An 11,789-nucleotide genomic window follows, 5' to 3' on the forward strand; every position below is an offset into this window, starting at 1 on the left:
TGTTTGCCGATGTATTTTGTTTTTATTCTTCTGTTTGTTCTGTTGCTTATTTTTCATTGATGTACTGTAGTAACTGGTCCTGTGTGTTTTTATGCATGAATAGTTGAAAAAGTTAATAAAACTTTAATTACAAAAAAAAAGTACAGAATATATTTCTGTTTGGTCAAATTTAATTATTCTTTACATAACTTAAGTGAGTGTGACAATGCAATACGTTGCATCAAGAAGAAGTAAGACATACATAATCCCATATCGATTGAGATCTTTGTTTTATGTGGCTGAATCAGACTGGCTGTGATCCACTGTTTCCAGTCTTTCTGTTAAGCTAAGCTAATTGGCTGCTGGCTCCAGCTACATAGATATGGAGAGTTTTAAGGGCCGAAACTATATATATATATATATATATATATATATATATATATATATATATATATATATGTGTGTGTGTGTGTGTGTGTATATATGTATATATGTATATATATATATATATATATATATATATATATATATATATATATATATATATATATATATATATATATATATATATATATATATATATATATACACACAAATATATATACACATAAATAATTGTATAATTAATGCTTAATTGTCACCATAAATAAATAAATCACAAATTAAATGAGACATTAAATATATAAATGTTAAATGTATTGGTGTATTTATTTATTCATTTGTATATTTATATATTTACACATGATACATTTATTTACATTTATTTATCTATTTATAATTTTTTTTATTTATTCAGACCTTTATTTATCCATAGTGTAACTTGCTGCTGCTTAACAAATAAATGTGTCAACTTCATCCATCTAAAGGCAGGGGGCGGGTTAAAGCCTCTGATTGGTCACCCTACAGCTTCAGTTGCTGTATTGTCTCTGTGAGGATCGGGAATACAGCTTCATCAATTTTTGTGTCAGTCAGGGCCAATATCATTCCAATTCATTCAGCATAGCCCTCAATCTGATCTAAAAAAAGCACAGAAATTGGCATTTGCCTCCATCTGTTCAGCTACAGCCAACATATCTACCATTGTAACACACAAGATTTCATTAAGATTTAATTAAGATCTGCATCGTGTGCTGCCATCATGAATTAGGCAAAAGCAGTAGATTCAAATTCAATCACCAATCACAGAGTCCACCCCTGACTTTTGATAAATAAATTAATATACAAATGAATAAATAAATATACTAATGTATAAATATATATATATAAATGAATAAATAAATACAAAAATAAATCTAACATGGTGACAATTAAGCATTAAATTATATATTTATTTGTGTATTCATTTATTTAACCATTTTATTATATAATTATATATTCATTGATTTAGTTAGGCCCTTTTTTTGGCACTCAAAACCTGCCATACATATATAGCAAAAGATAATGACGTGGTATCAATCTTCTGATTTAACTCTCAGGAAGAACATCTCCACATAATTAGTGACATGTAATTATAGCCTCATGCCTTCCGTGTAGGAGAAAAATCTTAATCAGTATGGAATTATATATGTCCAGATGTTGCTAAAGTGTATTAAATTTCATAGTTACAATTTTCTAATGGAAACAGTAATGTGGATTGATCAAATCTAACCACAACTGTCTGACAGGGTCAGTATGAGTGCCAATAATGTGCCAGTAAATCACATTACCGAGCCAGAAGAAATAGTACTTGTATTCAAAACAAATTTTTACTAGGATGCCTACTGTGGGAAAAGAGGTTGACTGCAGACAGCAGAATAGCTGCTCTTTGGCTCTTGCCTTTTGAAAAGCAGTTGAATCAAATCAAAAATCTGCCAAAAAATCACAGTATGAACTGAATGTACTCAAACAAGTGTACAAAAATCTTCTCCGTTATGAAGATAAAAATGCTTGTTTCTTTACACTTATGCCTGAACCTGCAGTAAACCTCAAACCAATCAAACATAAAATTCTGACATTGTCTTTAAAATGTGTTCATGTACATCCTTTAAACTGCTGATTAAAATAATCAACAGGATTAAAAGCATTTAGTGGATGAAAGCATATTGTTACTGACCCACCTCTCATTTTTCTGGGATTGTTTTGGGACTTCATGCATTCTGAAAAAGGCATTCTTTACAGCAAATCAAATGTTATTAAAGAAGAAAATCCACTCTAACACTGTAATTTACATGTTTTTTTCTACATAGTTGCAGAGCTCCATTTGAACATGTGACTTTAAAGAGGAATTCCAATAATTTTACACATGAAAGTGTGTTTACAGGATCTTGGGGAGTACTACTGCACATGTGAAAAAAGTTGTATAAAGGTAGCTGCATGAAGTCTGATAAATCGCCTCAAGTGATGTCACTTGAGGCAGTGTTGGTTGGGACTGAAGACTACAAGTTGAACATGAAAAAAATCAGGGGATGTGGAGTTAGAAAGAAGTGCGTTTACCAGACCTCTGTTGCCCACTCTTCATCTCTGCTAAATGCTAGCAACTCAAGGTTACATTAGCCTCTACACTTGAATCAAGCTGCATTGTAGGTAATGTAGGCACCATGTTTTGACAAAGAAGAAGAATGCATGGTATAAAAAAGATCTCTTTTTCTGAACTGTCCATTATTATAGGTGTGCAATGATACTTGGTATTGGTATTCTTTAAAGTAGTTTTCTCCTTAGGCTGAACAACACAGACAGAAATATGGTGGTGATCATGTTGAAACAAATCCTGGAGCCTCTCCACAGAAAGTGAATAATGATAGATATAACAAGATTGTTCCTTCACCACCCTACACAAGATCAGAAAATGACACAAGTACATTGGCTCAAATGCTTTACCTGACGATTTCAATTTAGCGTTACTTTGCAGTACAACTCTAAACTTTAGACGCAAATATTGCACTTTTAATACCCAACAGCTGTAGTCACTACTAAATATGAAAAATGTACATACATAAAATATGATTCATTAATATGATGTATTATTGCAGATTAAACAAGTCAACAATATTAAAATTAGCTACAGTAAAACCAGCTTAAAAGTTTTCACATTACTGTCTTGATAATTAAAACACACAAAGGAGGTCTTTTTTATAAGAAGGGTACTTTTATTTTTTAACTATATTTTGCCATTACTTGTCTTCACTAGCAAATGTAAAATTTCAAATGCAGACTTGTTGCAATTGCAACTTGTAATTGTATTTAAGTGTAAGGATATTTATACACATTGTGGTACCACTGTATTACTTTAACTTACTGTATATAAATGGTCTTCCACCACTACAATCATTTTAATTGCTTGTCTTTTCCATTTTAAAGGCTTAATTCTCATACCATGTCAAGACAGTTAAATCAGTTAATAGTCAGTAAGACAGTTAAAATCTTATTCACATATTGTATTATTTTACAAAAGTAATTTCAAGTAAAGGTCAGTTCAAATGCCAAATGCCAAATGTCACATTTATTAGAATGTCACTGAGTCCACAAAAATAATGGAAATATGCAATTACAGTTTCAGTCCTTCTATTTTATCTCTTGTGAGTTTTGAAAATTGGTTATTGACCCTTAAGCAGTATTTTCAACTTTGCAACTTGGAATTACCCTGAATTACCATTAAGGTACTGTGGGTTGACAAAACAATATAAACACTTATATAACCAGTTGAATTAACACCTTGCTGACACAGTGTCAACAGAAACTGCATATTGTAAGTTTTAAATATTATCTATTAAGGATAATTGTGTTGCATTTGATTATGATCTGGTAAACCGGTAAGTTTCGTAAGATGAGATTTAAAGCACATCATAGCCAAATTTCATGAGTTCAAATTTGACTACAGTGATTTGAGGATCCACTTCATTCCTCCTGCAGCACACTTTTGGCTCTTTACTAGTTTTTGCAAACATTACAATTACTTACATGTCATTTTAATTGCACATCACAAATAATGAAGCATGTCAATATTCCAAATGCTTCACCAAAATTTCTCAGCTAAATTCTTGATCTTGAAACTCTGCACTGTTTACTCTTCCTCAGGGGCGCCTATGATCACAGGTCCAACAGAGGCCACAACCTTTGGCTCTTCCCTCTTCTGGTCCACAGCCTCGGCATCTCTCCCTACAAACAAACATACAAACATGGTCAGATTCAAGTGGACTTTGCTAATGAATTCTGCAGATTATAAATCAATCACTTACTTTTTCTACTTTTTCTGAAGCATGATGGCTCACAGGAGCCTCCAGCTACAGGGCTGCACACAGCTGTACTGCAGTGGATGTACACCTGAACAAGGAAAACAGTGTTGTCAGATTCATACAGAAATATTTTCTATCAGTTTTTTCTTTTAATCATTTGATCATTACCTGTTCCCTCATGGGTGTTAGTGAGCCGGGATCCACAAAGGTAAACATTTTGAAAAGGAAACGCCTGTAGTGACTTGGGAAGTCCAGGCCAGAGGAGAGATCAACTGGAACCAGTGAGGACAAGTAGCGATCATCCCTGTATGGACACCTGGGTGAAGAGAAAATTTAGTTAATGCAATGACACTGAATTCAAAATGAATTAGAAAGTCAGTGTTTTTTATAGAATTAATTTCCCCTCACACTATTTCTAGTGAGCAGACCTGACAGAAGTGTAAACCTTGACAAAACTTGAGCATGTTGTCACAAACAGGACAAGTAAATTGATGTTTTAGTTACCCGTCTATCAGAATGTCCCACTGGGGCAGACTGTGAGGGTTGGGGCTTATGGTTGTCCAACAGCGACCAAGAGTCAGGACAAGCATGGGATCTGTCCTCTCCAGTAGTTGAACCTCTACGTACACTGGGTCCCTCAGTACTTTGGTCACAGGATAGTCTGCCTCCGTATAGAAAGAGCTATAGGCCACATCCACTGTAAGAACAGAGATACCAGTTAAATATTAAATTATGAAATGATCTACAAACAATGCAAAGCTACAAGGCTGACAAACACTTACCTTCATTACAACCCTTTGTAAAGCACTGTCCGTTAGCCAACCTCAGCGCCACTCTGATGGGTCCCAGAGCAGCAACTGGTAGAGGAGGATCTTGTAATGGCAAAACCTCTACAACCACAGTTTCAACAGAAGTGCCAATGTACCTACACTGGAAGAGCAATCTGAAAAGAGAAAACTGGCATTATGTTGCTTGGCCAGAACATTTACTTGAACACTGTAACACTAAAAAAAAGATCCCCTACTCATAGTAGCTGTCCCTGGTAATGGCTCCAAGAGGCCCAACTCCGACCTCATATGAGGAGGACATCCTGTTCTCATAGATTATGACACCAGGCTCCTCCTACAAAAGGCAAGAGAAAATGTGTTAGATGGGGTAACAATCTGTGAAAGTTGTCTTTATTGTTTGAAAAGTAGAGAAAATAAAGATCTTACCATAATGACAGAGCCACAGGAAGTAACAGGAAACTGGTAGATGGCGAAGTGTGAATTAGAGTCAACATGAGTACAGCCTTGACCTTCTCCCAACAGTGAGATTGTCTCGAGGTCAATGTTGGGCAGAGTAGCATCTCTGGCCACTACCACAATGAACTGGGCATCCTTTGTGCACTGGACAGTTACTGGTGGCATAAAAACAGAAATTGATAAGTTGAAAAATTAGATGTTATTGACCAAAGAAAATGTTACAAGACTATGAGTCAACAGCCACACGAGCAGCTATTTGAGAGTTTAGGTACAGCTCTGCTTTGAACTAAATATTAACATGATGACAATTTTACCATGCTGATGTTCACCATGACAACCTTAGTTTAGTGTGTAAGCATGCTAACATTTGTCAAATTTAATCCAAAGAAGCATCTTACCATTGTATTATTCTATCAGGATAATTGTATTTTTAGTGAAGTTAAACATTTGTGTCATCCATTGACAAAATGCAGTATATACACAACACATCCAGAAAAGTGACCCTGTTACTCTTTGAAAATCAATAATAGCCTTGTCAAAAAAATCACCTGCTTTTCCAAAGTAGCACTGTCGGCCATCATGGCAGCAGCTAATGGCTTCACATGCAGCAGCAGAGATATCAGGAGCTCCACATGGGATTCTCTGGCCCTGTTCCACCTCACAGCTGTGGAAAGAATGCGGGTTTGGCTGACTGGGTTGATGTGGCTGATGTGGCTGATGTGGCTGATGCGGTTGCTGCGGTGGATATGGCTGATACATTTGAGGGTCCTGTGGGTCTTGAGGAGGCTTGGAAAATGCTCGAGGAGATCCAGGGAACTTTGGTGCTTGGGGATATTGAGGAAACCTTGACGAGGAAGCAGGTTGACGGAACTGTGGTGTTTGAGGATATTGAGGAGCCTTTGGTGGTGAAGGAGGTGAGACCTGTGGTATTTGAGGATATTGAGGAGCCTTTGGTGGTGAAGGAGGTGAGACCTGTCGCATTTGAGGATATTGAGGATATTGAGGAGCCTTTGGTGGTGAAGGAGGTGAGACCTGTGGTATTTGAGGATAATGAGGAACCTTTGGCGGTGAAGGAGGTGAGACCTGTGGTATTTGAGGATACTGAGGAGCCTTTGGTGGTGAAGGAGGTGAGACCTGTGGTATTTGAGGATAATGAGGAACCTTTGGCGGTGAAGGAGGTGAGACCTGTGGTATTTGAGGATAATGAGGAACCTTTGGTGGTGAAGGAGGTGAGACCTGTGGTATTTGAGGATACTGAGGAGCCTTTGGTGGTGAGGCAGTTTGGATCTGTCGCATTTGAGGATATTGAGGAGCCTTTGGCGGTGAAGGAGGTGAGACCTGTGAGACTTGATCATACTGAGGATATTGAGGAGCCTTTGGTGGTGAAGGAGGTGAGACCTGTGGTATTTGAGGATAATGAGGAACCTTTGGTGGTGAAGGAGGTGAGACCTGTGGTATTTGAGGATACTGAGGAGCCTTTGGTGGTGAAGGAGGTGAGACCTGTGGTATTTGAGGATAATGAGGAACCTTTGGCGGTGAAGGAGGTGAGACCTGTGGTATTTGAGGATAATGAGGAACCTTTGGCGGTGAAGGAGGTGAGACCTGTGGTATTTTAGGATATTGAGGAGCCTTTGGTGGTGAGGCAGATTGGATCTGTCGCATTTGAGGATATTGAGGAGCCTTTGGTGGTGAAGGAGGTGAGACCTGTGAGACTTGATCATACTGAGGATATTGAGGAGCCTTTGGTGGTGAAGGAGGTGAGACCTGTGGTATTTGAGGATAATGAGGAACCTTTGGCGGTGAAGGAGGTGAGACCTGTGGTATTTGAGGATAATGAGGAACCTTTGGCGGTGAAGGAGGTGAGACCTGTGGTATTTGAGGATAATGAGGAACCTTTGGCGGTGAAGGAGGTGAGACCTGTGGTATTTGAGGATAATGAGGAACCTTTGGCGGTGAAGGAGGTGAGACCTGTGGTATTTGAGGATATTGAGGAGCCTTTGGTGGTGAGGCAGATTGGATCTGTCGCATTTGAGGATATTGAGGAGCCTTTGGCGGTGAAGGAGGTGAGACCTGTCGCATTTGAGGATATTGAGGAGCCTTTGGTGGTGAAGGAGGTGAGACCTGGGAGACTTGATCATACTGAGGATATTGAGGAGCCTTTGGTGGTGAAGGAGGTGAGACCTGTGGCGTATGAGGATATTGAGGAGCCATTGCTGGTGAGGCAGGTTGGGCCTGTTGCATTTGTGGGTATTGAGGAGCCTTTGGCGGGAGAACCTGCGGTGCCTGAGGAGGTGGAGAGCCCTTTGACATCTGAGCTTCTGTCTCTGTCCAAACTAAGCACCCTAGCAGTGCTAGTGCCATGAAAGAGGTGGCACTCCAATACTTTGCCATGGTTTCACAGCAGTTTGACCTGGACAGTCCCCAAGTCAACCAGTCATGTGCTGCCACATTTATATGTGACTAGACCTGATGTTTTAAAAACTCCACCTCTGCAGCTAAATAACCACCAATCAAGGTTTCCTAACTTCAATACTTAAAAGGTTCAGGGGTTTATTATGTAATGGTTTTTTACATTATTTAGGTGGACGCCTTTTGGCAACTTCACAAGATCAGTTGTACGGGCAGGATAAGGGGATGAAACACACGTGTCCTATTACATCTCCTGAGGTGGATGACAGTTTAACATTAAAGTATTTATTGACAAATCCAAGATTCAGGTCACAAAAACTTTTTCAAAGGTCTTCATAACCTCAAGCTTTATTTGTCACCAAATGTTTATTTTGTGCACAATGCACATAACATCCCTGGCTTGATTTGTTTGCAGTTTGTCTTTTGCCCATAACAGTCAAAGGTTTGGATGACACTGAAAAGGTAACAAGCCACAAAACAGGGGACATATTGATTCTCTCCTCAGAATCTGGAACAAAGTTTTGCCATACTATGTCAAACCACACTTAAACCTAAACTTTGGCTGTGGTTTTCACTACTGCTGTAGTCTCTATTATGAACACACTCACTCATATAACTTGGCATTCATTAGGGTCATCATACAACACATTACAAACAACATTTAAATAAAGTAAAAGTAAAAAATACATACATAACAGCCAATGAGTCACTCTTACATAGATGGGCTTGGTTTATGGCCATGTGGCTTCAGACCAATTGTTTTCCCAACTTGGCAGAGTGGCATGTGCCAAATAAAACAAAATAAAAAGAGAACCTGCAATGAGATATAATATATATAAAAATATATAAATGTCTGGCAAAAGGATATTTCTTTAATGACACAGGATGTCTCACCTATGCATATTTTACCACATGGGCTTTGTATCATATAAATAAAATTGTTATTTTTGCAGGTACTACAATTCTTAATGCTGATGCTCCTTCAATTGGTAGGGTGGTTGAAAGACTTTTTTTATATACTGGCTTATGCAAGCTGCACACTTGAAGAGATTCACTTCTAAGCCTAATGTTGGAGACTTCGATATGTTGACATGCTCCACATCTCTATCCTTTTTGTTTCTTGTCCTTTTAAAAGTCATCATAGGTAAGTCTTTGAAGGTTTCTTTCATTAGCTCAGTTGGCTCTGGCAAAGTGGTGAACCAGCCGACATCCATGGCAGTATGGCTAAAAACATGTCTTCTGATGAGAAACAGTTTGTATGATTCTTGGTGTACTTTTGTACATTACCATTGATATATTTATCTGTGATATGCTAAAAAAGGCAGCAGCCCAAGTATATAAGTGTTTAAGTCTGCAAACTGAGTAATGTTGTTTACACAGCCATCTGTGTCTGAGATTTAATTAATTTCAAACTCAAATTTGTACTCTTGTCTTTTGCTGTCTTCGGGTAGCACCACAGAGTAAAGTGATAGCCCTTTTCTTGAAACTCAATAATCAAACTGGTGTGTTAGTTTGACAATGCCTTCATTACATCTCTGTGATGACAGATGTTGAGGAAACTCCTGTGGTAGGGACTCTCTAAACATCCTGATTAAAACAAATCTCAACTGATCTAAAATCATACTGACAAGATTTTGTCATTAGGTCATGTTTCAGGCCAGCTCAACACCTATTCAGTTTTATTTCACAAATGAAAAAACACAAACTTCAACTGGAGCTTAAACTCCGCAAACTAAAAAAAATTACAACAAATTACAACCAAAAGGTTTAATGTCATTAAACGCATTTTAACAGCAATTAGAACTAGTCCTAGGTTTATTTAGGCTTTTCAGGCAAGCTTTTTCATGAACATAATATTAACAAGAACAGGACAATGAAACTGTTGCTTTGTTGAAAAGGAAGTGGAACAAGCTTCATCTTCAATTAAGTTGGTTTTCTCAGCTAATTAAATGATAAAAACAAACTGTTAACAATTTGCAGACAAACTAACTGAAAAATTGGATTTGAGATGAATTTTTTTTCCATGTCACTCTCTGGTTTGACCATGTTGTGGCTCTATCTTCTCTGTCTCTGCAACAAGCAAACACCACAGATGTATCAGTGGCAGGACACACACACACACGTTTGTATAGGTATCTTAGCGAGGACAGTCATTGACATAATGCATTCCCTAACCCCTAACCCTAACCTTAACCATCACAACTAAATGCAAAACCCCAACCTTTACCCTAAACTGAGCCTAAACCCAATTCTAATGTTGACCCTAAAACCAAGTCTGGACCCTCAAACAGCCCTTTGAAGGTGTGTCAGGAAGTGAGGACCGGCCAAAATGTCCTCACTTTTACAGCCTGTCTGTCTCATACAGTAACAGTTAACACCACCACTAGATTTTAAATGTCTCATAATACTTTTACACATTTATAACCTGTCTGTCACGTGGAGATTTGGACACACACACACACACACACACACACACACACACACACACACACACACACACACACACACACACACACACACACACAAAAATACATTAATCAATCAATCAATCATCAATTGTCATTTTTCTGGGACCCCATTAACAACAGAGCTGGCTTCTGTATTTTCTAAAGACCTATAGAACCAACAGTCATGCTAATAATGGAAAATCCTTCAACTGAATTCAAATACATCAATCAATCAATCAAAATCTGTATTGTGAAATTGTCTTCCTTTAATCATATAATTTCTCTCCAAATCCCTAAATTGCTCCACAGTGGCAACTGCTTGGACATAATGACACACATGGTGATTTCATTCCAACATAAACCTACAGTGATAACTGAGATGGAAAACAGCAATATTTCACAAACACTACCAAAAGTATTGTTTTCTTTTTGTTAAATGAATTCCTTGTTTCTGTTTTATAAGAATGTTTGTATGTTTTCTGCTCTTGTTATTTGTTTTCTGAGGTCATTTATTTACTTCTCCTATCGTCTCCAGAAACGTTATTATTGGGTTTTAGCTCTTGCAATAATTTATTTTGTAAAATGTTGTTATATTTATGTTGACAGTCAGCACCTGCTAAGGCCAAAGATCTAATTTAATTCATTACCAGGTGAAAATATTGTCATATGGTGACTGTCAATTCAAGAACTGATTTTCCAGCTTTAGGAAGTGTGTTTGTCTCTGTGTTTGTATACCGTAGTAGTTGTACTTTATTTGATTATTTCCATTTTATACAACTTTATACTTGTACTTCACCTCAGAGGAAAATGTTGAACTCCATTACACTTATCTAACATCAGTTTTTGCTTACTCTGCAGATTCCAGTTTTCTAACAATCTTTTAAGGCATTTCATGGACAACAAACATGCAAAGTTTCAGCACTCCAGTATATGTTGTGAGCAGATGGTACACACTAAAAGTTTGGATCAATATATAGCATCAATACAACACTGGGTTAACTTCACCCAGCAGCAATCTGTTATGTTGACTCAGTGTTACGCACTGAGTACAAAACGTGTAATGTGCATATGACATTCAAAAGATACACAAGTTATTAACAATCAATAACAAAACATAACATGGAAGTTTAAAAAAAAAGTAGAGTAGATTATAACTTAAAACTATATTTTAGTTTGGGTAAATAAACCAACAGTAAAATAAAAAATAACACTAAAACTGGGTAAAAACAACCCTTTGTCTTGAGTGGCTTTCTGGGTCACATCAACCCAGTATTGTGTTGGAGTTATATTAACCCAAACTGGGTGGCTGCGTTTTGACCCAATGATTTTAAGTGTGTAAGGACTTAAAATAAAAACAAGATACATTAGAACAAATAAAAGAAATTATAATAAAATTAGAATAGAATAAATAGAAAAAGTAATAGATACAATAATATATAACAGAAAAAGGGATGTTTAATGAAAGCTGTGGTAGATGAATCATGTAGCTCCACATGTGG

At 37.2% G+C, this 11,789-nt stretch overlaps 1 protein-coding gene across 1 annotated transcript; it reads right to left on the reverse strand.

Annotated features, from left to right (window-relative positions):
* Positions 1–3,398: 3,398 nt before the first annotated feature.
* Positions 3,399–7,825, reverse strand: LOC122986437 (zona pellucida sperm-binding protein 4-like). Its single transcript, XM_044357717.1, has 11 exons — positions 7,709–7,825; positions 6,860–6,961; positions 6,407–6,697; positions 5,983–6,220; positions 5,405–5,589; positions 5,215–5,312; positions 4,973–5,133; positions 4,695–4,887; positions 4,359–4,506; positions 4,194–4,278; positions 3,399–4,113 (listed from the first exon to the last, which is right to left on the reverse strand). Exons 1-11 carry the CDS (start codon positions 7,823–7,825, stop codon positions 4,019–4,021), a joined length of 1,713 nt encoding a protein of 570 aa, XP_044213652.1. The 3' UTR covers positions 3,399–4,018.
* Between the last annotated feature and the right edge of the window lie 3,964 nt (positions 7,826–11,789).

This window comes from Thunnus albacares, chromosome 7 (assembly GCF_914725855.1).
Source record: "Thunnus albacares chromosome 7, fThuAlb1.1, whole genome shotgun sequence".
In the NCBI taxonomy this organism is placed as follows: domain Eukaryota; kingdom Metazoa; phylum Chordata; class Actinopteri; order Scombriformes; family Scombridae; genus Thunnus; species Thunnus albacares.

What these genes read in the sequence shown, in the direction of transcription:
- LOC122986437 (XM_044357717.1), bottom strand. Translation starts at nt 7,825, where the DNA reads ATGGCAAAGTATTGGAGTGCCACCTCTTTCATGGCACTAGCACTGCTA. An exon ending in AATATCCTCAAATGCGACAG is followed by an intron (nt 6,221 to 6,406) that starts GTCTCACCTCCT and finishes GCATTTTCCAAG; the next exon opens with CCTCCTCAAGACCCACAGGA. An exon ending in TAACACCCATGAGGGAACAG is followed by an intron (nt 4,279 to 4,358) that starts GTAATGATCAAA and finishes TTCCTTGTTCAG; the next exon opens with GTGTACATCCACTGCAGTAC.